The sequence below is a fragment of the Littorina saxatilis genome, linkage group LG14 (assembly GCF_037325665.1).
Source record: "Littorina saxatilis isolate snail1 linkage group LG14, US_GU_Lsax_2.0, whole genome shotgun sequence".
Lineage (NCBI taxonomy): Eukaryota > Metazoa > Mollusca > Gastropoda > Littorinimorpha > Littorinidae > Littorina > Littorina saxatilis.
The window spans coordinates 7,545,544-7,572,783 of record NC_090258.1 but is presented as its reverse complement, the minus strand read 5'-3'; the positions used below and the strand labels follow the sequence as shown (position 1 = coordinate 7,572,783).

At 44.0% G+C, this 27,240-nt stretch overlaps 2 protein-coding genes across 2 annotated transcripts in view; one reads left to right on the top strand and one right to left on the bottom strand.

The window, feature by feature from the left end:
• LOC138947036 (uncharacterized) overlaps nucleotides 1-27,240 on the bottom strand; it is a 257,233-nt gene that overhangs the window by 177,155 nt on the left and 52,838 nt on the right. The window lies entirely within an intron of this gene.
• LOC138947028 (oxytocin receptor-like) lies at nucleotides 1,792-27,141 on the top strand. Its single transcript, XM_070318458.1, has 3 exons — nucleotides 1,792-2,070; nucleotides 24,909-25,025; nucleotides 25,811-27,141. Exons 1-3 carry the CDS (start codon nucleotides 1,798-1,800, stop codon nucleotides 27,107-27,109), a joined length of 1,689 nt encoding a protein of 562 aa, XP_070174559.1. The 5' UTR covers nucleotides 1,792-1,797; the 3' UTR covers nucleotides 27,110-27,141.

Sequence of the window (27,240 nt, the reverse complement as noted above, 5' to 3'; positions counted from 1 at the left end):
AAATTCAACAAATACACTAAACCCCGTGTCATTGATGCCACCAGAGGGTCTTGTTTGTTTGTTTGTTTGCTTAACGCCCAGCCGACCACGAAGGGCCATATCAGGGCGGTGCTGCTTTGACATATAACGTGCGCCACACACAAGACAGAAGTCGCAGCACAGGCTTCATGTCTCACCCAGTCACATCATTCTGACACCGGACCAACCAGTCAGGGTCTTGTTGGTGTATCAGTTAACAATGTCCTTACTTGAGCCCGAAGTTGACTTCGCGAAGTTTTGTTAATGAAAATGCATTGCCAAAGGTTCATGACGCGAGCTTAGTGAAATATATTTCGCAGAGTCGACTTCCCCCAATTAATAGGCCTCTCAGTCTTTAGTTCTATGCTCAAATCACTCATCTGTGAAAGGATGTGGCCTCGAAAGCAAGGATTCTCTTCAAAAACAGACATTGTTAATTCATGGAACAAGTATTTAATAACGCTGGAAAACATTCATGGTACTAAGACTCACTGACCTTGAAAGTGAAGAAAAAGACAAATACTAAAGAGGCTGAGAAAATGAAGTAGTCTATGAATTGTTTTCCCAAAATCCGCCAACAGGTCCATGGTGAGCCTAGCTCAATCTGTTGGTCCTGCTATTTAATAGTCAACCTAACGTAGCCATTTCAGAAACATTTCCTGCCGTGCTGAAAGGCTGGTGGTAAGAGGTTTATCCCAAAGATAATAATTCTGCGAGGTAATGATCAGAACATTTGGTGGCAAAAGCAGGCAATTTTCTGAAGCCAGATAGAGTTCTCTGAATTTAATATATTCCTTTGTTAAGAAGCTGACCTGTTTGCCCATTCATGCGGATCTCTGCGTCGATTTTGCTGGACCACGTGTCTTCCTGAAATGAATTTCAAGTCACGTATTCTTACACAATGTCAAAAAGTTCACCCGTGAAAGTCAGATTTTTGCGTACAACATGTTATCTTTCACATCATCCAAACGTTATGTCAGATGGTATGCACAATTTGTGGACAAGGTTTCTCTCACACTGACATTGACCTTGACCTATAAACGTTCACCTATATTATATGTCTTGGCCTATATAACTCTCACACTAATTAATCTTTATTTTTAAATTTCATGCAAGAGTCATCATGAGCTTCACCTTCGCCGGTAACCTTGTCCTCATGCTGATCTTGACCAGAACCCGGTCGCCGACCCCAATTGTTCTTGACCTACAAAACGGGCGGGGATGTAGCTCAGTCGGTAGCGCGCTGGATTTGTATCCAGTTGGCCGCTGTCAGCGTGAGTTCGTCCCCACGTTCGGCGAGAGATTTATTTCTCAGAGTCAACTTTGTGTGCAGACTCTCCTCGGTGTCCGAACACCCCCGTGTGTACACGCAAGCACAAGACCAAGTGCGCGCGAAAAAGATCCTGTAATCCATGTCAGAGTTCGGTGGGTTATAGAAACACGAAAATACCCAGCATGCTTCCTCCGAAAACGGCGTATGGCTGCCTAAATGGCGGGGTAAAAAACGGTCATACACGTAAAATTCCACTCGTACAAAAAACACGAGTGTACGTGGGAGTTTCAGCCCACGAACGCAGAAGAAGAAGAAGAAGAAGAAGAAGAAGAAGACCTACAAAACTCTGTGCACACATTTCAGGTCAGCGTCAACATGATCTGCACCATCGTCCGCAACCTTACTTTCATTCTGACCTCGACCTGAAGAAAATAACCTATCCCTAAATACCCTTGACCTGTATGCATCTCACAACAATGTATTTTAATTTTCAGGTCAGTGTCATCATGATCTGCACAATCGTCGGTAACCTTTCCCTCATCCTGGCCTTGACCTGCAAAAGGTCACGGCGAATCAAGCGGGTCAACGTATTCCTCGTCAATCTAGCCATCGGCGACCTTGCGGTTGCTCTCTTCACGAACACATCAGAGATTCTGTTTCTGGCTTTCGGAGACTGGGCCTTGGGAGCCGCGGCATGCAAGATCATCGTGTATGTGCAGATCGTTACCCTGGCTTCTGCTACTTTTCTCCTGACGGCTATGAGTGTGGACAGGTATCAGGTATGTAATAGTTGGTTGTGTGGGTGACTGAGTGTAGTGGAGCAGGCATGGCAGAACACATTCATTCACGCAGACACTTCGTTAACACTGTCTCTTGCTGCCATATTGTATTGCCTCTCTCTCGTTTACATCAAAACGTCTATTTACATGAATCAATGCTTACAATCAATATTCTACTAAAATGTACTATAATACACAGACACTACAATCCCTCCTTTTCTTCAGCATAATGATTACCAATCATTACTAATAATCTCCGCTAAAATTCTTCCAGCGATCAAAACTGTCACTTGAAAATAAAACTGATTGCACTGGATCCACATTGCAGCTTTTACTTTCTAACAATAAACTGTAACTTCAACTTGAACTATAAACTTGAATTAGTAACTTCACTGATTATCTCAACGTTTATTCTAGTCGTTTACTCTCTCACACTTTCAAACTTTACTTCACTCTCATTTTCCTCCTCCTTCTTCAAATTAAACTTTAGAGTCTTTGTTATTTCTGATTTCTCCTTCTGACTTTCACTCGTCTTTCACTCTCTTTGTGAAAACTGTGTGTATGTAACTAAACTGAAAAGTTCTTGTGGACTTCATAAAACTTCTAACTCAGTGTTCATTTCTTGTCATCTGGAATAAAAGAAACATAAATTACACTACCACTTGTGATTCTGCATCAAAATAAAGTGTAACACACGTATGGTCACAGTATTGTGAAATAGTCTTGCGGACAGTTTTTCAACTTGCTGGACACGTTACAACGTGTTTTGATCATTATCATTTACACACATAGTCTTTCAAGTGTTCAGGCGGTTTGTGTGACCTTGTTGATCTGCGGAGCTGGACTTCAGGACTCGGCAATGACGTAGCTTCATCTGCGGCGGGTACCGGCGTCTCAACAGACTGCGGCTCTTCTCTCCCCTGCATCTTCTCTTCTGGGACATCTTTCTCTTCTCTCATGTAGGGTCTTGTGTGCGTAATGTTTCTTCTGAAGATACGCGTCTTGCATGGTGACTGAATCACGACTTGATTACCGTGCTTCTCAACAACATTGTATGGTGTCGATTCGAACGTGGTGCTGAACTTGTTCTGGTGCTTCTGTTTCAACAGAACTTCATCTCCGACTGATACATTGCTTTCAGTGGCATGTCTCTTTGCATCACTGTATGTCTTTCCTGCTTCTTTCTTCTCTGCGTCTCTGTCTTTGATACTTTCTGTCTCTGGTTTGCTGATTTCTCTCAGTTCTGGCAGTTTTGTTCTGATCTTCCTGTTGAACAGTAACTCTGCTGGGCTAACACCGGTAGTAGAGTGTGGTGTACTGCGGTATGCTAACAGGAACTTGGGTAACTCATCTCTCCAGTTCTGACCTTTTGAGTGTGCGATCTTCATGGCTTTGAGAAGTGTGCGATTCTGTCTTTCTACTTCTCCATTGGCTTGGGGCCACAAAGGTGTCACTGTTCTGTGTTCAATTCCATTCTCTGACAGGTAGTTTTCAAACTCTTCTGAAATGAATTGAGGTCCATTATCTGATGTGATACTGACTGGATACCCATATCTTGCGAAGATAGGATCTAATCCTTTGACCACTCTCTCTGTTGTGACTGATTTCATGATGGCAACTTCAAAGTAGCGACTAAAATAGTCTACAACGACGAGTATGTTCTCTCCTGTTGGTAGTGGTCCTAATAAGTCAATAGCTAGATCTTGCCATGGTGCATCTGGAAACTTGGTTCTCACCATTGGTTCTGGCACTGACGGTTGACTGACTATCTGACAATCATGACAAGTCTTGCACTTCTTCTCTGCTTCTGAGTCGATTCCAGGCCACCAAACTTTCGTGCGTAGTCTCTGTTTCGTTTTCACGATTCCCTGGTGCCCTTCGTGTGCAATCTCAATCACTTGATGCCGTAGACTCTTTGGAATGACTATTCTCGTGCCTCTGATGACTATGTTTCCTAAACAAGTCAGCTCGTTCTTCACTGCTCTATAGGAAGGACTCATCTTTTCCCACTTCTCTGTTTGGATCGCTTCTCTCAGTGTTTTGAGTTCTTCATCCTTCTCTGACTCTTTGTCAATCTCTGACATCGACATTGCTTTGGGAACTGCTTCTTTTGTAACGAGGTAGATGTAATCTTCTAGATCTGCGACTGTATCTGTTGGTCTTTTCTCTTTGTCTACTAATCTCGAGAGCGGGTCTGCGATGTTGGTCTTTCCCGGTCTGTACTTCACTGTGAAGTTGTAGCTCTGTAGTCTAAGTACCCATCGTTCAATCCTTGCTGATGGCTTGGATCTCTTGGAATATATGAATTCCAGGGGTCGATGGTCAGTGATCAGTTCAAACTTGACTCCGTACACGTACTGATGGAACTTCTCACATGCCCAGACTAGGCCCAGAGCTTCTTTCTCTGTCTGCGAATATCTTCTTTCAACATCCGACAGGCTTCTGCTTGCATAGCTGATCACGCGGTCTTCTCCATTCTGACGTTGAATGAGAACTGCGCCCAGGGCTACTGGTCCTGCATCAGCTACAATGCGAGTTTCTGCTTGCGTGTCAAAGTACCCTAACGTGACTGCTTCAGCGAGATCTGCTTTCAGAGTACAGAACGCTTCTTCTTCGTCTTTTCCCCATCTGAAAGTAACTCCTTGTCTTGTCAGCTTTCTCAAAGTTTCTGCTTTGGCTGCAAGATTTCTGATGAACTTTGCATTGAAATTCACCAGACCCAGAAAACTTCTCACTTCTGCTGCGGTTTCTGGTCTTCTTGCGTTCTTGACGTCTTCCACCTTGGACGGTGCTGGGCTGACTCCTTTCTCATTCAGGACGAAACCCATGTACTCAATCTCCTTCATCCTGAAGACGCATTTCTGTGCGTTCAAAGTCAGTCCACTCTTCTCCAACTTGTCGAGGACTTTCTCAAGTCTTTGGTCATGCTCTTCCATGTTCTTGCCGTGAACGATGATATCGTCTGTCATGTTCCTAGCTCCTTCACAATCTTGCAGAACTTGCTGAATCGTAAACTGATACAATTCTGGAGCTGAGCAGATGCCAAAATTCAAACGTCTGTATCTATACAGTCCGTTGTGCGATGCGAAAGTTGTGATTCCTCTGGATTCTTCGTCTAGTTCCAGCTGATGGAATCCCCACTTCAGGTCTAACTTTGTGAACACTGTGCTACCATTCATCTCAATGAGCGTCTCTTCTACTGTCGGCATGGGATAGCGTTGTCGTTCTACTGCTTCATTTGCTCGTCTCATATCTACGCATAGACGAATCTCTCCGTTGGGCTTTGGGACTACAACAATGGGACTGACCCAGGGTGTTGGTCCATCCACCTTCTCAATGATCTCCGCCGCTTCTAGCTCAGCAATCTTCTCCTCTACCTTAGAACGAAGACTGAAAGGAATACGGCGTGGCGACTGTGCGACTGGTTTGACATCTTTCTTGACGTACACGTGTACTTGGTGATCTTTCAGTTTGCCTAGACCCTCGTACAGCTTGGGATGTCTCTTCTCACAATGATCAATGTTCACACTGTTCACTGTGATGGGCTTCTCCGGCGGCAAACCTATGTGCAGAATGTTCAGTGCTTTCGCTGTTTTCACCCCTAACAGCGACTCTCCATCTCCATCAAGTACTTCTACTTCTGCAACGACCTTGTTGTCTCCGACTCTCAATTCTGCTGTAAACTTGCCCTTCAGCTTCAACGGTTCCTTTGAAGCGTAAACGTACAGCTTCTTGTGTGACTGTTCTTTATTAAAGAATAAAACGTTATTCTGTTTCAGCCACTTCCATGTGTTGAATGAAATGATGTTGCAGCTTGCGCCAGAATCTACCATGAAGTTGAGATCGATGCCTCCGACGTTCACTGTAACTCTGGTTGACGACTTGTTTCTTCCGACAATGAAAACTTCTTCACTATCATCTTCATAGTCTTCTTCTAGACTCTTCACATTTCCTCTTGCCTTCTGTTTCTTTGATCTGCAGCAACGTGCATAATGGTTTTTCTTGTGACAAAGTTTACATTCCTTCCCTCTTGCAGGACACTTTGGGTCACGTGCTAAGTGTGTAGTCAGACCACAATTGAAACAAGCTCTCTCTTCTTGCTTATCTGACTGTCTTGGACGATCAGACTGTGTAGGCTTCTTCTGAAATGTTGACTGCTGACCTCTGTATCTCTGACCTTGATGACCAGGGCTGTGGCGATGGACTGCATGTGCCGACTCTGACTTTACATCTCCTGTCATCTGTCTAGCCTGCTTCTGTGCCGCTTCATGAGCTCTTGCTGTGTCTGCTAGCGTTTTCAAAGTTAGTTCTTTCTTTTCGAGTAACTTCACTCGTAGCTTCGAACTTTTACATCCATGAATAACTTGATCTCTCACGTTCTCGTCTAGCTTATCATCAAATCCACAGTTCTTTGCTTGCTGTCTTAGACGTGTGATAAACTGATCTACTGTTTCACTTTCTTCTTGGCTCATAGATCTGAACACATGTCTTTCGTATGATTCATTCATTTGCGGTGCAAACTTCTCATCTAGAGCTTCAAGTGTCTGAGTATAGTTCTTGTTTTCAGAATCAGGAACTGTCTCAAAGACATCTTGTACTTCCATACCTGCTGTGTGTAGCAACAACGCTTTCTTCTGTTCATCTGGAGTCTCCCCTCTTGCTCCCAAATAAACTTGAAAACCTCTTTTCCATCTCTTCCATTCCTGTCCTACCTTGGAACTATCTCCATTAGGGTCAAAAGATGCAATAGCTGGAACATAAGGTTGTGGTTGAGCCATATTCTGTCCAGAATTCACTGTATTCTGTGCACTCCCTTCCTTTTCTTCAAAGAATGACGGATCAAAGTTAAACAATGAGGTGTCAAAACTCATCTGTCACTGATGACACAATCTGTTCCTCTTCTAGAACACATGACGTCTACACTGACGTAATAGTCTACCCACTTGCTTCTGAGACTTCCGAGACTGTCTGGAAACTTCTAGTGCTTCTACGTGTTGACCGAAACTATCGTCCTCACGCGTGGCTGATGACCGTGACGTAACGAACTCATCTTTCATGTGCGATCACCAAAATGCATTCAAAACTATTGAACTCACAGTCTTTTGGTCAATCCACTGGTTGAAAAGTTTTCCTCGTCGCCAAATTGTAATAGTTGGTTGTGTGGGTGACTGAGTGTAGTGGAGCAGGCATGGCAGAACACATTCATTCACGCAGACACTTCGTTAACACTGTCTCTTGCTGCCATATTGTATTGCCTCTCTCTCGTTTACATCAAAACGTCTATTTACATGAATCAATGCTTACAATCAATATTCTACTAAAATGTACTATAATACACAGACACTACAATCTACGTGTATCTTCTTCCTCCTCTTGCTTTAAACAGTTATTATTCAGGGGATGTAGCTCAGTTGGTAGCGCGCTGGATTTGTATTCAGTTGACCGCTGTCAGCGTGAGTTCGATCCCAGGTTCGGCGGAAATTTATTTTAGAGTCAACTTTGTGTGCAGACTCTCTTCGGTGTCCGAACTCCCCCCCCCCCCCCCCCCCCCCCGTGTACACTACATTGGGTGTTCACGTTAAAGATCCCACGATTGACAAAAGGGTCTTTCCTGGCAAAATTGCTTAGGCACAGTTAATAATTGTCTACCTATACCCGTGTGACTTGGAATAATAGGCCGTAAAAGGTAAATATGCGCCGAAATGGCTGCAATTACTGGCCGTATAAAATTTCATCTCACACGGCATCACTGCAGAGCGCCTAGAACTGTACCCACGGAATATGCGCGATATAAGCGTCATTGATTGATTGATTGATTAATTACAATTAACAATGCCGCATACAATCAATTAAACAAATGGAGCATAACAAGTTACGCTTATGAGCGTGCTCTTAAAAACAATATAATATCTGATTTGACGGACGAATATAACGTTTGTCGGATAATGATAAGAGGATTACGTTTTGTAAAAGGGGGAAAGAAGGAGGATGAAAACTAAAATGTTTCTTTGAAGAAAATACCCACTTTCTTCCTCTTGAAAAAGTTAAATGTGACGTTTTTTTCTTGGGTGTCGGATACCCATATCTTGATTGAAGAGACGTTACAAAACACAAATCAAACCAACCTTTCTTTCTTTGTAAACCGTCAAATAAATCACCATAGAATCTTTCAGTCTTTAAAACAGTGAGAACAACGTATCAAGCGCGAACCACAGACTATTTCTATGCTCTCTGCCCTTTACGTATTATCTACGAACAACACAACAACACAACGGTACATTTAAACAACAGGAACAAATAAAACAGTGATGACAACTTATGGACGGCGAACCACAGACTATCTCAATGCTCTTCGATCCTGCATATAACCTGCGAACAATGATACCCTATTATATTACAACATCACATTTTCACAGCATCATCTATTTTGCAGCAAAATAACATCCCCGTGCATACGAATACCAGCATCCTTCCTCATAGCCTGTGGAACATAACATCTAACAGAATATTGAAAGCATTTCTGCAAACGTTCAAATCATTCTGATGATTAGTTTTGAAAGTATCTTGTCATCCGAGAACTAACATGTTTCCATTCATCACTTTGCTTATTTTGCATTTAATCATTTTTACTAAATCAAACTAAAAGTTTTAAAAAAAATGTTGATCATATACTATTTTTCGACGTACAATGAAGCAAATGCACACCAGGGGCGGAGCAGTTAAGCCAGATGGGGGGGGGGGGGGGGGGTAGTTACAACCTGGGGTCCAGGGGCGAAGCCCCCCTGAAGCTGAAGAATTGTAGGTATGTTATCAACAATTTGTGGCTTATCCTTGATTTTAAACATGATCAACTCATTATTTCTTTTAAAGTTAGTATTAAATAATGGAAATTTATCTTCACTAATATCTGCTCCCGACATCATATGGCTCGGTTAGAAGGAAGACATGTCGCATGGGAGTGGCAGTTAAAACTGTACAAAAATTCACAGAGAGAATTTTTTTTTTCACAGATAGAATCTTTTTATTTTTTTTTTGGAGGGGGAACAGCCGGGGGGGGGGGTCGGGAACCCCTGTAACACCACCCCCCCCCCCCCCCTCCCAGTATTGGCGTTAACCGGTAATTACTGGTATTTTACCGGTTGAAATGAGAAAATACCGGACAATAATTGGCTGCCGGTATAACCTACTGATTGATTTTAAGAACTACTGTTTTTTTCTCTGGTAAAACAACAAAACCAGTACTCTGAGTTGGACTCTTACTGGTTCCAATTACCAGCCTACCTTTTTTTCTGGATAGTTTCCATCATAAAAGTTTGTGTACCAGTTTGAACAAATATTAGCGCCATCACTGCCCTCCTGATCCGCCCCTGCACACCACATTTTAACACAAACAGTTCTGTTTCATGAACGTTGTGGTCAAATGACTTGAAGAGAAAATCGGTGTATTGACATGGTAGACAGGTAGCTCCTAGCCTTAAAGACACAACAGACAGATACAGCCTAGCTGCCTCTTTTGCAGGGTCGGATTTTCATTGCTGATCTGAGAAACAGAGAGAAGTAAGCTATCTAAATGCATACGACATAATTATGCAATGGAGTAAGTGGGAGTAATGCGGAACCTTCTCCTCCTTCTTCTTTGTCAGTCTTTTTCATGGGCTGAAACTCCCACGTTCACTCATGATTTTGCACGAATGGGTTTCTACGTATGGCCGTTTTTACCCCGCCACTCGGGCAGCCATACGCCGCTTTCGGGGAAAGATGGAACCGAATTCCTGGCACCTGTATTGAGATAATAAAAAGGGATTGAAATGAACAAGCGAATTTCATCCTCGATTTTTTTATTTTTGAATTAATTTCGCAATGGACTCTTTTGAATTGACAAACCTCAGAGACGCTCGTCTGTGTACATACATCTTAAAAAATGCCACTGTGCATAAGAAATTGAAAAATTAAAGAATTTGTGGATGTTTGTTGTTACATTTCCTGCAAATGTTTTGTAAAGAAATGGTATGATACTTGACAAGAGAAGCCCTGGGACTTAATTTTTTGTGTGCGTATTTTATTATTTCTCTCAGTCCCTCCCTGTATGTCCTTAACCACGTCCATCATTGTTACATTTAAATGGCCAATTTTCCGTTTCTGCAAACGTTTGTTTGCCCATCTGTCTGGCTCTCCCATGAAGCGAGCATTCCAAACACTGTCAAATCTCCGAGAAGGAATACGAAAGCTTTTTACTGTGTGATTGGCATTTGTTCAAGTTACGTCAATTTTCTGCAGCAAAATAAGCACTTCATTTGGCTTGTTATGTTGGCTAGGGATGACAACGTAAACAGTCATGGCAGACCGACGTGTTCATAAACTGTTGTGTCATTGGGAGCAAAATGTCAGGGTTTGACGTCAATGCAAAGCTTGCTGAACAATTGTCATTCTTTTCAGATTGTGTGATTCCGTTGGCGTTGTGTGTGTGTGTCGTTGTGTGTGTGTGTGTATGTGTGTGTGTGTGTGTGTGTGTGTGTGTGTGTGTGTGTGTGTGTGTGTGTGCGTGCGTGCGTGCGTGCGTAGCCTATGTATGTGTGTGTGTGTGTCGGTAGGTGGGTACCGGTTTGTCCGTTTCTCTGTCTGTCTGTCTGTCTGTCTCCAGTTTACTCTGTGTGTGTGTGGGAGGGGGGGGGGGGGGGTCTTACATGAGAGCTTGCATGACAAACGTTGTGATAGGAATAACAACATCAAAAGACAAGAGTGACGTAACTCTTACGTCAAATGGACAAAATAGCTGCACGCTATGACGCCAAAGAAAAGTCCGTCCCTCATAATTGTGTTTGTGTCTATGCATGTTCTGCGTGTGTGTGTGTGTGTGTGTGTGTGTGTGTGTGTGTGTGTGTTCGTGTGTGGGTGTGTGTATGTGCGTGCGTGTGTGTACCTGTCCGTGTGTCTGTGTGTCCGTGGATGTGTTTCTGTCTTTGAGGGTGTGTCTACACCCGTGTGTATCTGTTTGTGGATGCTTTTGTTGTCTTGTGTTGTCTTGTGTTTACTCGTTTTATTCGTGCGCAGTTATGTCCCAGGTTTGGATTCCTTTCAAATTCTTAAAACACTGAAGTCAGTCTCGACAAATTGATTCACACATACAAGGTTTCCCAAGGGTTTAAAGTGAAGAGATTGTGGCGTGACAAAGGAGATTCAGCGTAAAGGCTGTGTTCGTTACAAGTCTCTGTCTAATATTGGGATGGTCGGGGGGGAGGGGGGAGTGCGGGAGGAGAAGAGCTGGAACAAAGGCGGTGCTGTTGTTATTTTCTCTTCATCGGATTAGGATGCAAAAACGATGGCTGGGTCCGAGGGTAATTTGGAGCTTCTGTTCTTGAGTCTCTGTCTCTGTCTGTGCCTGTGTCTGTTTCTCCGGCCCGTACCCCCTTACCCTTTGGTGTGAGAGTATCTCACTGTGTGTGTGTGTGTGTGGGTGTGTGTGGGTGTCTGGGTGTCTGTGTGTGTATGTTTGTGGCTCTCTCTCTCTCTCTCTCTCTCTCTCTCTCTCTCTCTCTCTCTCTCTCTCTCTTTATCTCTCTGTCTATTTGTCTCTGTCTCTCTCTGTCTCTCTCTCTGTCTCTCTGTCTCTCTCTGTCTGTCTCTCTTTCTCTCTCTCTCTCTCTCTCTCTCTCTCTCTCCCCCCCCTCTCTCTCTCTCTCTCTCTCTCTCTCTCTCTCTCTCTCTCTCTCTCTCTCTCTCTCTCCCATTTTTTGTCACTGCTCCCTTAAATACACCGCACAGAAGCGTGAATTTAAATTATTAAAATTGCCTCGTGGTGGAAACAATTCCCCGAATCCGGCTAATACGTATTATATCACTTCCCAATAAAATATTTCAAAGGCTTGAACCCCTGTGGGTGTGCGTGTGTGTCTGTGTGTCTGGGTGTCTGTGTGTGTGTATGTTTGTGGCGCTCGCTCTCTCTACGTCTCTCGTTCTCTCCCTCCCTCCCTCTCTCTCTCTCTCTCTCTCTCTCTCTCTCTCTCTCTCTCTCTCTCTCTCTCTCTCTCTCTCTCTCTCTCTCTCTCTCTCTCTCTCTCTCTCAATCTCTCTCTGCAAGGTGGCCTCCCATACGGAACACCATGACATCAGTTTTATCCAAGTTAACTGATAAGCACAGGCGATCTGCTTCTCTTTTTAAATTGTTCAGTTGGTTTTGTAAACCTATGACAGAATTAGACATCAAAACAACATCGTCAGCGAAAAGTAGCAAGAATATCTCCGTCGCACCAGGTATCAACTGTATACCATGTCTTCCCTTACAGGACACTTCTGTTGCCAGTTCATTAATAAAGAAGGAGAACATCAAAGCGCTCAATAAACATCCTTGTTTCACCCCTCTTGGGCATTCAAAATAATCAGAATAATTACATCGGTCACGCACACATGCTTTTACTGATGTGTAAACGGCTGTTAGGGCCTAATACATTTTCCCGTTTACACCACTTTTCCTCAAAACCTCCCATAATGCATTCCTGTTCACAGAGTCAAATGCCTTCTTAAAATCTACAAAAGCTATGTACAGTTTAGTATTCTTTAATAAATGCTTCTGAACAATGCCATATAACGAAAAAATATGATCAACAGTACTGTAACTTGACCTGAAGCCGGCTTGTTCTTCAATTATTTGTTCCTCTTTCTCAGCCCACTTCGTCAATCTCTTGTTGAGAATGTGTGTATAAACCTTGCTTACAACACTGGTCAAGGCCATGCCACGGTAATTATCCGGTACATTCACGTCTCCTTTCTTATGAATTGGTATGATAATTGATCTTGACCACTCTTCAGGAAATGTTCCCGTGTCAAACAACATGTTGAACAGATCAACAAGAAAGTCCAATACTGTTTCATTGGCATGCTTCAACATTTGGCTCACAATCATATCTGGCCCAGCACTCTTTCCTACTTTTAAATTACGGATACTGTCAATCACTTCTTGCTTTGAAATGTTTTCGCTAAATAATTCATCAACTACTTCCTCGTCAACTTCATCGGTATCCTTTTCAACTCCAGACACAAAATCAACGGTGTTAAAAACCTCATAAAAATGTTCGTACCACTGTTCACTTGAGATGCCATGAAAGATTGCTTTCTTTGCGTTCAATGACCGAATAGTTTGCCAAAACATGTTTGGGTCTTTTATGGAATTTTTCAACTTGGCAAGTCTTTCTAAATCAAAATCAAGTTTCTTTCTATACAACAATTCCTTGTACTCTTTGCGTTCCTGTACATATTCTTCCCTGCATACCTCATAATTTTGCTTGTTAGCTCTCTGAGCCCGTTTCAGGAACCGTTTTACGACGGCTTTCTTGCGCAGACAATCTTTGTCAAACCATTCGTTTATCAGTATTTTTTTTTCTTGCCAATCGTCCTAAACATACACGCAGCCGCACAATGGAGTGCCCTCAAAACTATTTCAACAGACGTATCAACACTGGAATCAAGGGCAGACCGTGCATCATGCATCAGCTGCTGGAAATGATTTGAAGCGAGCTCGCCTTCATACTCGCTCAAAAAGCTGTCACACCAGAAAATGCGGTCTTCACAGCTTGTTGTCTCCTCGTGCACATTAATTTTACTGTCAACCCTTTCCCACACAAGTTCAACAGGTAAATGCCAAGAGTCGACACGATCGCCTACTCGCAAGTCAAACTTTCCAGAATACAGATCTGATGACACAATGAAATAGTCAATAACACTGCTACCGTTAGGAGAAATAAACGTAAATTGTCCTTCTGAATCACACTTGCACGAACCATTTAAAATAACACAGTCAAGCATAAAGCACAAGTTCAACAGGGATTTTCCAAAGCTGTTGACTGACGTGTCTTCATATGATGATACAATATAATAGTCTAAGAAGCAGAAAGAAAGATGGGAGGAAAGAAAAGTAAAAGCAGAAGAATCAGAGAGAGAGAGAGAGAGAGAGAGAGAGAGAGAGAGAGAGAGAGAGAGAGAGAGAGAGAGAGAGAGAGAGAGAGAGAGAGAGAGAGAGAGAGAGAGAGGACCGGATAACAACTGCTTTCAGAAGAATACTTTAACATTATTGGGTCAAATAAATCCGTAGAAATGTACTTAATGCCTGGAAAGAAGCACACTTATTTCCAAGACGAAGGTAATCGACGCTAAGAAAAAGGTCTAAGGACATTAACTAAAAGTACTTCAAGAGAAGCCTTGCTAGCAAATGACAGAAACTAGACCCAGAACAAAGAAAGATAAAAGTGATTGTTTCTTTTTATCAGTGAAAAAAAGAGGCGCGCGCTCGCGAAAGAGATAGAGTGAGAGAGAGAGAGAGAGAGAGAGAGAGAGAGAGAGAGAGAGAGAGAGAGAGAGAGAGAGAGAGACAGAGAGAGAGAGAGAGAGAGAGAGAGAGAGAGAGAGAGAGAGAAAGGCAGACTGACAGATAGACAGGCAGGCAAGACAGACAGACAGACAGGCAGGCAGACAGACACACACACAGACACACAGACAGACAGGCAGGCAAGCAGACAGACATAAATGTAGACAGACAGACAGACAGACAGCCAGCCAGACAGACAACCAGACAGCCAGACAGACAGACAGACAGACAACCTTCTGTCAGCAATTACGAGGTCGCAAGATAACCATTTAAATCATCGATCCTAGGAGTTAAAGTAAAGTAAAAGTGCAAGCAAACACTCACTTAAATAAATCGAGAGAAGAGTTAAGCGGAAGAGAGGTGCATTATTCATGAGTTTTGCCCAATTGACCAATGGAAATCCACGTAACATATGAAATAGCAATATAAGCCTCATATTGATTGATTGATTGAGAGAAGAGTTAAGCGGAAGAGAGGTGCATTATTCATGAGAAGAACATTGCTCACTGATGCCAGGGGCCTGTCTACGACTAATCAAACCTCCCGGACATAGAGCACAACATCCGACAGACATCTCCTGTTAACAAAACCTATCGAGTTGTAATTAAATCAATCACATTCTTGGTTTCATTTTAACTTTTTTGGTACTTCGTCGCCTATTTTTCCTTTTAATTCTCAGAAATATATTCCGATCACACCACTTACTGATGGTGCGTCGCTTAAAGATCCACTCCGCTTCGTAAATACAGTTCGCCTCACCGACTCAGATGTGGCCGGGCTTTAAGATGGAATATTAGAACATCAATCCACTTGGTCACTAACCGAAAATCAACTCCTTGTCTGATTGATGTGGTGAGTTTGAATGTTTTAATGAATTAATTTCCGAAAATGATACCAGTGTCTTTCACGAAATTAATGCTTTAAAAACATACCCTTGTGCACAGAGAGAACTCAGGCTGTTCATTGTTGGTATGTGACCAAGTGTAGGGATGGTGTTATACCATGTAACACTCAGGCTGTTCATTGTTGGTATGTGACCAAGTGTAGGGATGGTGTTATACCATGTAACACTCAGGCTGTTCATTGTTGGTATGTGACCAAGTGTAGGGATGGTGTTATACCATGTAACACTCAGGCTGTTCATTGTTGGTATGTGACCAAGTGTAGGGATGGTATTTAGCCATGTAACACTCAGGCTGTTCATTGTTGGTATGTGACCAAGTGTAGGGATGGTGTTATGCCATGTAACACTCAGGCTGTTCATTGTTGGTATGTGACCAAGTGTAGGGATGGTGTTATGCCATGTAACACTCAGGCTGTTCATTGTTGGTATGTGACCAAGTGTAGGGATGGTATTATGCCATGTAACACTCAGGCTGTTCATTGTTGGTATGTGACCAAGTGTAGGGATGGTGTTATACCATGTAACACTCAGGCTGTTCATTGTTGGTATGTGACCAAGTGTAGGGATGGTATTATGCCATGTAACACTCAGGCTGTTCATTGTTGGTATGTGACCAAGTGTAGGGATGGTATTATGCCATGTAACACTCAGGCTGTTCATTGTTGGTATGTGACCAAGTGTAGGGATGGTATTATGCCATGTAACACTCAGGCTGTTCATTGTTGGTATGTGACCAAGTGTAGGGATGGTATTATGCCATGTAACACTCAGGCTGTTCATTGTTGGTATGTGACCAAGTGTAGGGATGGTATTATGCCATGTAACACTCAGGCTGTTCATTGTTGGTATGTGACCAAGTGTAGGGATGGTATTATGCCATGTAAAAGCCTGAGGCTGTGACCAGACCTGTTTTTACGAGGCGGAGTGGACCTTTAAGAACCACACTATCTTCTATTTTTGTGTGCAAATAAAAGCAGGAAAGGCATATGAATAAGAAATCGAACCCGCCAAGCTTAATTTCCTGGTGCAATAGATGGACATTTTGAAGACAGAATAAGGCTTCACTCTATGTCCTCAATGTTCTGTTTCCTTCATCTCTTTTTCTCTCCCCTCCCCTCTCTCTCAGTCACACACACGCACGCACGCACGAACGCGCTCACACACACACACACACACACACACACACACACACACACACGCACGCGCACACACACACACACACACGCTCGCACACACATACACACACTAATTTGTCTTGTCTTGTCTTGTCTCTTGATCCCTCCCCCCTCTCTCTCTCCCCAACTTAGCTGTTGGTCTATGTGCCCGCCTGTTCATTGGTGACGCGAAACATTTTCCGTTTAGGAAAGAAACTTAAACCAACTCCCTAAGTCGAGAAAGTCCACCCTAACAAATGTCAGGAGGCAAGGTGAGATCAAGTCCTGTGCCATCAGTTTAGCTAGAGTTGCGTAGGACTGGTGCAAAAAGCGGATGAAAGGAGCAAGACCATCTGGGACCTGGAACTCCGTACTGACCCATTTATCAACAGCAATGCCTTGACAGTAGTACGCGTGGACAGTCGCAGGCGAGTGCAAAGGTTGATGGAACACTGGTACCTGGAACTCCGTACTGACCCACTTGTCAACAGCAATGCATTGACAGTAGGATATACGCGCTTGGACAGTCGCAGGCGAGTGCAAAGATTGATGGATCACTGGTACCTTTGCTTCGATGTGGAGAATGGAAGTCGCACGATGACCGCTGCAGGCGGTAGGGGCAAAACGTAGGTGGCTCTCTTGCGGAGCCGATTGAGAGACTATAAGGAGAGTCTTAAACGTTCACTTGCCTCTGTGCGAGGGCCAGGCAAAAAGCTGGTAGTTAAGATCAAGGTACATCTGTCAAATAACCTCCGTCAAATTATTTGAAGATGAAGTGACGAACGTGGATAGACGATGCGAGATTAAGAGGTTTTCTCCTACCCTCATATCCACAATGACACAATGACTAAGTCGCACATTGAATAATCATTGTTCCTGTAATGACCTAGAGCTATCAATTATCTTGATGATGAAGTGACGACCGTGGATCGACGATGCGAGATTAAGAGATTTTCTCCAACCCACGTATCCACAATGACACAATGACCAAGTCGCACATTGAATAATCATTGTACCTTTGATGACCTTTATCGTCTTGGTGACGAAGCGACGACAATAGATTGACGATGTATGATGATGTTTTTCCCAACCCTCGTATGCAAAGTGACCAAATCGCACATTGAATAGTCAGTGTCCCTGCAATGACCTAGAGTTATCAATTATCCTGATGATAAAGTGACGATGCGAGAAGAAGACGTTTTCCTCAAGCCTCGTATTTACAATGTCACATTGACCTAACACGTACAGTAGACAATTATTGTACTCATACTGAACTCTATCAATTATCATGGTGAGATAATGATGAACGGGGATAGACGATTAGAAATATGACACAATGACCAAATCCGTACCGTGAATAATGAGTGTACTCGTGATGAAATCTATCAATTATCATGATGATGAAGTGACGACCGTAGGTAGACGATGAGAGAAGAAGAAAAGACAGCGAGAGAACAAGAGATAGGATCCCAGTCGGGACATTTCCCCTGGTGGGGGCACAAAGGGTAGAGTGCCGTCCTGCATCTTTATAATGCAGACAAAATAATGAGTTAGCTCGTCCCAAAAAAGGATTAGTGTTTGATTGATGATTGGACGAAGGAGGATGAGGAAGCAGAGATGGAGATGGAAGAAGGAGGAAGATATGGAGGAGGAGAAGGCGGGTGGAGAGAGAGAGAGAGAGAGAGAGAGAGAGAGAGAGAGAGAGAGAGAGAGAGAGAGGCGGAGGAGGAGTAGAGGAGGAGGCCAAAGAAAGAAGAGAAAGAGAAACAGGAGGAAAAGACAACAAGATGGATATGATGAAGGGTTCTTCAAAACAATTCCTAGCTTCGAAGATGAGGAGAAGAATGTTGAAATCTCTTAAATGTTCGAAGTTCTGGCTGAGTTCTAGGTGGGGTTCTTTGTGTTCTTGGCAGTTTGGCGCAACCCCCCCCCCCCCCCCAAAAAAAAACACAAAAAAAACAACACAGTCCTGTCTGTCTGTAGTCCTGAGGGCATACTGTAGACGGGTTAGGGGGCAGCTAACTTTGTCTGAAAAGGGGAAGCAGTAAGACTGAGGGTTAGGGTGTGGAACCAACCTGAAAATCTATGTGTAGTTTAAGTGATACAATTAGAGGTAGGATCGTAGTCTGGACCATTTTTCGGGCGAGTGCAAAAAGGAGAAGTGCCAGTCTGCACCTTTGTAATTCAGATGATATAATGAGTCGGGTGGACCCAAAAGTTTGGTGTAGATCGATGAATGGACAACGAAGGTGGAAGGAGTAGGGGGAAGACGTAGAGAAGGAACGAGGAAGGGGGAGAGAGGAGGGAGAAAGAGGAAGGGAGAGAACTCAGAAAAGGTTTACTGTGAAGCAATCGTCCCGTACACAGATTGGGAGAGAGAGGGGGGGGGGAGGGGGAGGGAGAGAGAGATTGAAACGATCGCAATTTGTACAAAGGATAATATCATGGATAACCATGTTATTTGTTCAGCCTGAAACTTGGTCTGTTTATAAACTGAGCAAAAACATGATTGCACCCATTTTCGTACCCAAACTAGAACATTCATTCCCGTGGCATTTCATTCCAACTTATATGCCATTAAAGGCCTTTTACTTGACTTACTGGCACACTTTTCGGATCAAAGATTTCTGTTAAAGGTATCACGTGACCGCCGCCGAAGTAAGGGTACCCCCAGAATCGACCTGACAAAAACGTCAGGTACCAATTAAAATATCGACCAAAATTCAGAATAGGCTTAACTCGGCAACTTTTAACCAGTCCAACATAGTAATTCAGATGATGTAATGAGTTGGACGGACTCAAACGGGACGAAGAATGAGAAAGAGGAGGTAGAAGAAATGGGGAGAAGGGAAAGAAAAAGAGGAGGAGAAGTAGATGGAGCAATGTTCGAAGTTTGGAAAGGGGAGTGCTGGGCCGAGGCGCATGAGAAAGGTACCACCCGGATGGGAGCCAGCCGCGGTGTTGGATTGGTTAAAATTCAGAATTGTTGGGATTTCAACGAATCAGACCCCGCGGTTTGTTCTCGATCTCCCGTTTGGGTGGCACCCATTTTCGGTTCGTGCCTCTCAGCCCAGGTGTCTTTGCCACGTTCGCTGGATTTTTGGCCAGGTGCGCCGTTTGTTACAACAGGGAAAACAACAAAAAGCCAGACTTGTCTGTCATCCTGAGGGCATGATGGGGATGGGAGTAGAGACGGCTATGCCCCCCCACCTCGCCCCTCCCCCCCACCCCCCCACCCCCCCCCCCCCCCAAAAAAAAAAGTTTGTTTCCGGTGACAAGACAAAACATATGGTAGTTAGGTCGGACACTTTTTGTTTTGTTTTTGTTTTAATAGTTACGTGATATATGTTTTCAATGAAGGCGTATCATTGTTCAGATGTGTTCCCTTGATATCGGAGAAGGGCAGTTTTCCATTTGAAGTCTGCAAATCAAGTTTCTCTATTTTTTTCTAAGTGTAAAAAAAAAAAAAAAAAAAACTAGCGTCATGAGCAACAAATAGTGTCGGGGAAGGGGAACTCCTGTGTGGGTTTTTTTGTACGCCTAACTTGGACTGGACGGAGGACAGCAATTAAGATTGCTGAAGTTGATGGGGGTTGGGGCTGGATTGGCTCGGGGAGGGGAGGGGGGAGGCTGGGGGATGGCCCTTTGTTCAGGATGATGTCTCTGCGTAGTTGCACTTTGTTGTCTTTGTCTCAATTACAGAAGGTGTCCGTTAAAAGCACATCGTCCGTTAGTTCGTGTCCTGGGAAAAAACGTTGCCCTTATTTTGACAGCTGCAACCAAGGAAATTGAACTTGTCCGCTGTCTGAAGGCGAGAGAAGATGTAAGAACAAGGAAATGTTTTAAGAAACGAAACGAGAGAGAAAGAGACACAGACACTGGACAGGAAGGTAAAATTAGGCAACTAAAAAAAACAAGACTAGATGAGAGAAAAGAAAAACAAAGCAAAGTAATCATGATAGAGAGAAAAAAAAACGTATTAACGAGATAATTACAGAAAAATGGCAGCAAAAGACATCGAGTTATAAAAGAATATAAAAGAATAATTCATGTCAAATATCATTGCTTTACTTCCTCAAAAGTGAAAATTCAGACAGAAAAGAAGAAACGGAAAATGACTACCTCAGATCCGATCACTCTGCAGTTTTGTTCTCTCTTAAAATGGCCAAACCATCCAAACAGAAAAAGCGCGTAGTCCGCCGTAACCTCAAAGAAGTTAATACTGACACATTTCGCGCAGAAGCAGCCCGCCGACTGCTTGATCCTCCGGTATCCTCAGACCCTGTACGTCATTACGACTCCACTCTCAGCACACTTCTTGCTGAACATGCGCCCGCAAAAACCAAACTCATCGTAGATAGGCCTTCTGCACCCTGGATCACAGCTGAAGTTAAGTATGCAAAACAGTTGCGTCGCCGAGCAGAGAGGAAGTCGCGAACCTCAAAGCTGGTAGTTGACAGACAGATTTACAACAAGCAAAAGGAACATGTTCAGACACTCATCGCAGACGCCAAAACATCGCACTACAGCACCAAAATCTGTGAAACAACCTCTGCCAAAACACTCTTCTCCACAATGAATGACCTTCTTGGCTGCTCTTCTGCTTCTCCCTTGCCCAACAACATCGACCCCTCCAAACTGTCGCAAGCTTTCTCTGATTACTTCCATAACAAGATCCAAACCATCCGTGACAAACTAGACAAAATCCCACACCAAAACTCTGAAACTCCTCCTGCATTTACAGGCACTCCCTTCACACACTTTCAGCCTCTCACTCTCACTGACCTGGAGAAAGTCCTCAAAGAAATGACCTTGAAAACCTGTGACCTTGACCCTCTTCCCACACAACTCTACTCTGACTGTCTTCCTGAACTCCTCCCTTCTATTCTCAAAATCATCAACACTTCTCTGCAAACAGGCACTGTCCCCAACTCCTTTAAGACTGCTATTGTCAAACCTCTACTGAAGAAACCATCGCTTGACCCAAACACCCTCAGCAACTACCGCCCTGTCTCAAATCTTTCCTTCATCTCCAAACTCCTTGAAAGAGTCGTCCTGAAACAACTCAACTCTCACCTTCTTTGCAACAATCTTCTCTCTCCGCTTCAATCTGCCTATCGTCCTCACCACTCCACCGAAACTGCCCTTCTCAAAATCACTAATGATCTCCTCCTTGCCACTGACCAAGCTGAAATCTCTGCCGTCGCTCTACTTGATCTATCAGCGGCCTTTGACACAGTCGACCACAACATCCTCCTTCAACGCCTTCAGCACACCTTTGGTATCCATAGCACAGCTCTTTCTTGGTTCTCTTCTTATCTTACCGACCGCTACCAGACTGTTTCGATTGACAAACTGAACTCTGACCCCATCAGACTTGAGTGCGGAGTCCCTCAGGGCTCAGTCCTTGGGCCTGTACTATTTACTCTCTACACTCAACCTCTTGACCACATCCTTGACCGACACAACGTTTTCCACCACTCTTTTGCCGACGACTCTCAACTTCACAACAGCTCTTCCCCTGACCAGTCTGAATCTCTTCTTTCCTCTATCTCTGACACTATCACTGACGTGCAGAATTGGATGACAGAAAACAAACTTCAGCTCAATAGCAACAAAACTGAAGCTATCCTAATAGGCACTACATCCAAACTCTCCAAAGCCACCTCCGACTCTCTTCAACTCTCTGACTCTTCTGTCCCTCTGTCTTCTGCTGTCAAAAACCTCGGAGTCACTCTAGACAACACCCTTTCCATGAAACAACACATCTCTTCTGTCTCTCGCACCTGCTACTTCCAACTCCGCCGCATCGCCACTATCCGCAAGTACCTCACCACAGATGCTACCGCCAAACTGGTCACTTCCACCATTCTCTCACGTCTTGACTATTGTAACTCTCTCTTGGCGGGTCTTCCCTCTTCTTCTATCTCTCGTCTCCAACGCATTCAAAATAGCTCTGCCCGTCTTGTCTTACGAAAGAAAAAGAGAGATCACATCACCCCCCTCCTAAATCAGCTCCACTGGTTGCCCGTTCCTGCCCGTATCACCTACAAAATCAACACTCTCACCTACAAATGCCTCCATGGTCTCGCCCCTGCCTATCTCTCCGACTCTCTCTCTCTATGTCCCTTCACGAGCACTCAGATCATCTGCTGACTCCCTCAAGCTCAACATCCCCCACACCAAACTCAAAACAGCAGGTCAACGCTCATTTTCTTTCCAAGCACCTAGCCAATGGAACACACTACCTCTCCCCCTCCGTCAACAACAGTCCCTCGAATCATTCAAATCTGTACTCAAGACATTCCTTTTTTCCAAATAATCCATGCATTCTACACTGCCCACCCCATCCCACCCTGAATAACTGTACATATTTTAATGGTTGATGGTGTGTGTGTGCTAGTGACTTTAAGTCTCCGTGTGTGTGAATGAGTGTATGTGCGCCTTGAGTCGCCTGTTGGTGAGATATGTGCGCGTTATAAATATTCGTATTATTATTATTATTATTAAAATGTTTCGCGTAACCACTGAACGTGCGGGCACATAGACCAACAGCAAAGTTGGGGAGAGAGAGAGAGGGGGGAGGGATCAAGAGACAAGACAAGACAAATTAGTGTGTGTGTGTGTGTGTGTGTGTGTGTGTGTGTGTGTGTGTGTGCCTGCGTGCGTGCGTGCGTGCGTGCCTGCGTGCGTGTGTGAGAGAGAGAGGGGAGGGGAGAGGAAGAGATGAAGGAAACAGAACATTGAGGACATAGAGTGAAGCCTTAATTACACTTTCTTCAAATTGTCGATCTATTGCACCAGGAAATTAAGCTTGGCTGGTTCGATGTCTTATTCATATGCTCGTTCCTTCTCGGTTTTTCTTTGAATCTCCTCCGATTCCTACGTTACAAGAAGTGTAATATGAGTACAAACCCCTTGTTTACGCCTCATCTTCATCATCATCATCATCATCATCATCATCATCATCATCATCATCATCATCATCATCATCATCATCATCATCATCATTATCACCATCATCATCGTCATCATCATCATCATCATCATCATCGTTATCTTTATTATCACTTGCTGAAGTTTTCCGACCTCCTTTTTTTGTTGGTTAACTTTTTAACTTTTTATTTTTTAATATTTTAATTATATAATTGTGTGTCTATGCGTCTTAAGGACAGATTGTAAGAAAAGGCGTAGCGTTAAATCTTAATCCTTGTTAAATAAAGTTCGATTCAACTCTCTCTCTCTCTCTCTCTCTCTCTCTCTCTCTCTCTCTCTCTCTCTCTCTCTCTCTCTCTCTCTCTCTCTTCTGCTTTTTCTTTTCTTTCCTCCCATCTTTCTTTCTGCTTCGTATTCTTAGACTATTATAATATATCATCATATGTGTTTGCCTTGTGCCCTTTCTCTCTCTAATACTTCCCTTTTCGGTACATTAGCCAGCATCTTAATATAGGATTGGCTAAAGCCTTCTTGAGGGTACAATGCAACACAGTAAACGAAGACTTTTTTTTTAGACCTCAGAGGTTTGATATTTCACCATTGCCCACGGGCCATAGTCAACCTTTCGATGCTGTTTCCCCCTTCCGTAGTAAACAAGAGGTGCGCTATTCATGGGAACTTTGACCGTTCTGGAAAAACAACACCTGCTAGAGTGTTAATTACCTTTTCTTTGTGCCAACTCAGTGAAATATGGACAAAGATACGAACAAGGATGCGGACCACTTGCAAAATACAATGTAATACAGATTTGTACAGGTTTTCACATGACAAAAGAGCGACCTTCACCTTAAACACGAAACTGAAATGTCTTAGTTGTTGTGGCATGTGATTATGAAGCCGTTGCAGTCTCTTGCCAACCGACCACGGATCTTTGCGTGTTTGAGAGATGCACAAAGATTTGTCAAGTCAAGTCAAATTTTATTTTCAAGGAACCCCATGGGGGTACATGAAAAGAAAAAAAAAGAAAAAAAATTAATCGTTTCTCTGGTGTGTATTTCAGATAAACAAGATTTCACATCTTTGCCATTTGTGGTCGGTAATTGTCAAGCCGTTGCATGCTCTGTCTAACCGATCACGGATCTCTGTATCTTTGAGAGATGCAACAAGATGTAGTTTCTCTGATGTGTGTCTCGGGCAAACAATATAGCATTTTTGTCCTCAATGGAGCATGTGATTGTCAAGCCGTTGCAGTCTCAGTCCGACCGACCAAAAATCTCTGAATCTCTGAGAGATACAACAAGATGTATGTTCTCTGGGGCATGTCTCAGCTAGTTGAACAATACATGATTTATGAAATGTCTGTTGCAGGTGTTTGTGAAGCCGCTACCGTCTCAGTCCGTCTGAATCTGCAGAGATACAACAGGATGTAGTTTCTCAGAGGTGTCTCAGCTAGGTGATGAACAACATGATGTTATGTCTGTTGCAGGTGATTGTGAAGCCGATGCAGTCACTGGCCAACAGACCACGGATCTGGATGAAGGTGATCATTGCCTGGGTCATGGCCTTCATCTTTGCCACACCGCAACTCTTCATCTTTCTACAGGTAATGTGGAATTAAGTGTATTAAGATAATGCAGAATCAATTGTCACAGTTTGGTTCATTCCTGGGTCATTCGTTGGATTATATTAGTGGTGTAAAGCAGTGTAAAGGGCATTCACTTGCAAGAAGGCCACATGTTCATATCTGAGCACAATTCGTGAGAGATTCAGGATTCATAATACGGATATGATTCCTGTGCTGTTGTTGATAGCCAAACGTGTTTTCTGCCTGCCTCGGTCACAAGAGAGCAAGCACCGCTTTTTTCTTCTTCTTCTGTTTTTGATCAAAACGAAAATAACTAAGACACAGAAAAACCCAAATATTATGACCACACATATGACACAAATTGGAAATGTGGTGCTGTTGTGGGAGCACCATATATCTTGACACAGTTATGACAAGCAGAATTTGACACACATTTTTGAAATACAGCTTATTCACATTCATTTTTTCTAGTACCCTCTCTCAATACGTTGAGCTCGGTGTTTCACATGCAATTATAAGTATACCTTTGTACAACCAGAAAATGAAAAAGAGTGGCGGGAGGGGGGGGGAGCAGAGTGTTATACTCAATCTTTAACCCGTTCGCTGTCCTCTCTCTCTTTGAAATATCGCAACAACAGACTTCCAGATCTATAACACGATCATTATGTGTTCTCTGTTTGCATGTCTGTCCAGTGTCCTGTCCCCCCATAAAGCATATCAACTCTACCTGTCCCAAGATAGGCCAATTGGTTCTAAGAGGACGTTAAAACTAATTATCATCATCCTCTCTCTCTCTCCCACAGATCACCGAAGAACAGGGCGGAGTACGACGCCGCTGCTGCGTCAGTAAAGGCTACACGGCGGAGTGGCAGCGCAAGGTGTACCTCACCTTCCTCACCTCCTACATCCTCCTCGTTCCCACCGCCATCATGATCTACTGCTACGCTAACATCATCCATGTCGTCTGGATCCGCGCTCGCGCAGAGGATCCTTCAGGGCGCGTGCAGCACGTGCCAGGCATGGAGAAAGACGAGGGTCCCGGTTCGCCGAGAATGTCCATGAGGCGAGGCCTCGTCACGGCTTCCAAGAGGAGGGTCATCACCATGACTCTGACTGTGGTGGTGGGGTTCCTGGTGTGCCAGACACCCTACTTCATCGTTTCTTTGATTCGGGTGTACAGTGACTACGGGATTAAGCTGCCCGTGCTGCTGGCAGTGTCGGAGAACATCGTGCTGATGCATTCCACGTTGAACCCCGTGTTGTACGGCTTGTTCACCTTGAGGAGCTACCACCTGACGGCGCTGTTGGAGTGTTTCACTTGCCAAGACCACCACGTGTCGCGAGGGGAACGGCGTTTGCTGCTGCATGGGAAGTACGCTGGAAAGTCGTTCAAATCTTCCACTGTTCAGAACGCGAACCGGCAGATCCACAGAGAAGCTGTCGACGACGCTATGTGTAAGAGAAACGGTGTGTGCTTTGATCCTGGACTTCGCCACGAAGAGAGCTTCAGCAAAGGATATTCTCTGTGTAAAGGGGAGACTGCGTTCAATGACAATTATCTTTGCAAAGGCGAGGGCGTCAGTAAAGGAGAGATTGTGTGCAAAGGAGATTATCTGTGCAAAGGAGAGAGCGTGTGCAAAGACAATGCCGTGTGCAAAGGCGATTCTATGTGCGAGGGAGAAGCCCTGTGTAAAGATGGTGCGACGTGTAACGACAGTGCCGTGTGCAAAAGTGGGCTCGTATGCAAAGACGATTCTTCTTGCAAAGACAGAACCGGTTGCAGCAATGAACCGGAAATGGTAGTCGGAATCCGACAGAGAAACATGTGCCAGAAAACTGAACACAGCGTTCCTTTACTGCTTATTCAGTCCAACTCCACGATAAGGGACCATTCTCAAAACGGCAAGCAACCAAACTCAGAAGACAACACACAACACACACAAAAGAGAAGTTCTGTAAGAGAGCGATCGCCTGGAGTGAGAAGCGAACAGGATTCTGTTATAAGGCGCGGTTCCTACGGGAATGACCGATCTTCTGTGGCATGTTCACAGTGGACTCCCAGCCACGTAGATACGAATAGTGAGTGCTATAGCTGTGTGTAATGTATTGTGCTGGCGTCAGGCTTCTATATATATACGACTTGTGTCTCTCTCTCTGTGTGTGTGTGTGTGTGTGTGTGTGTGTGTGTGTGTGTGTGTGTGTGTGTGTGTGTGGGTGTGGGTGTATGTGTGTG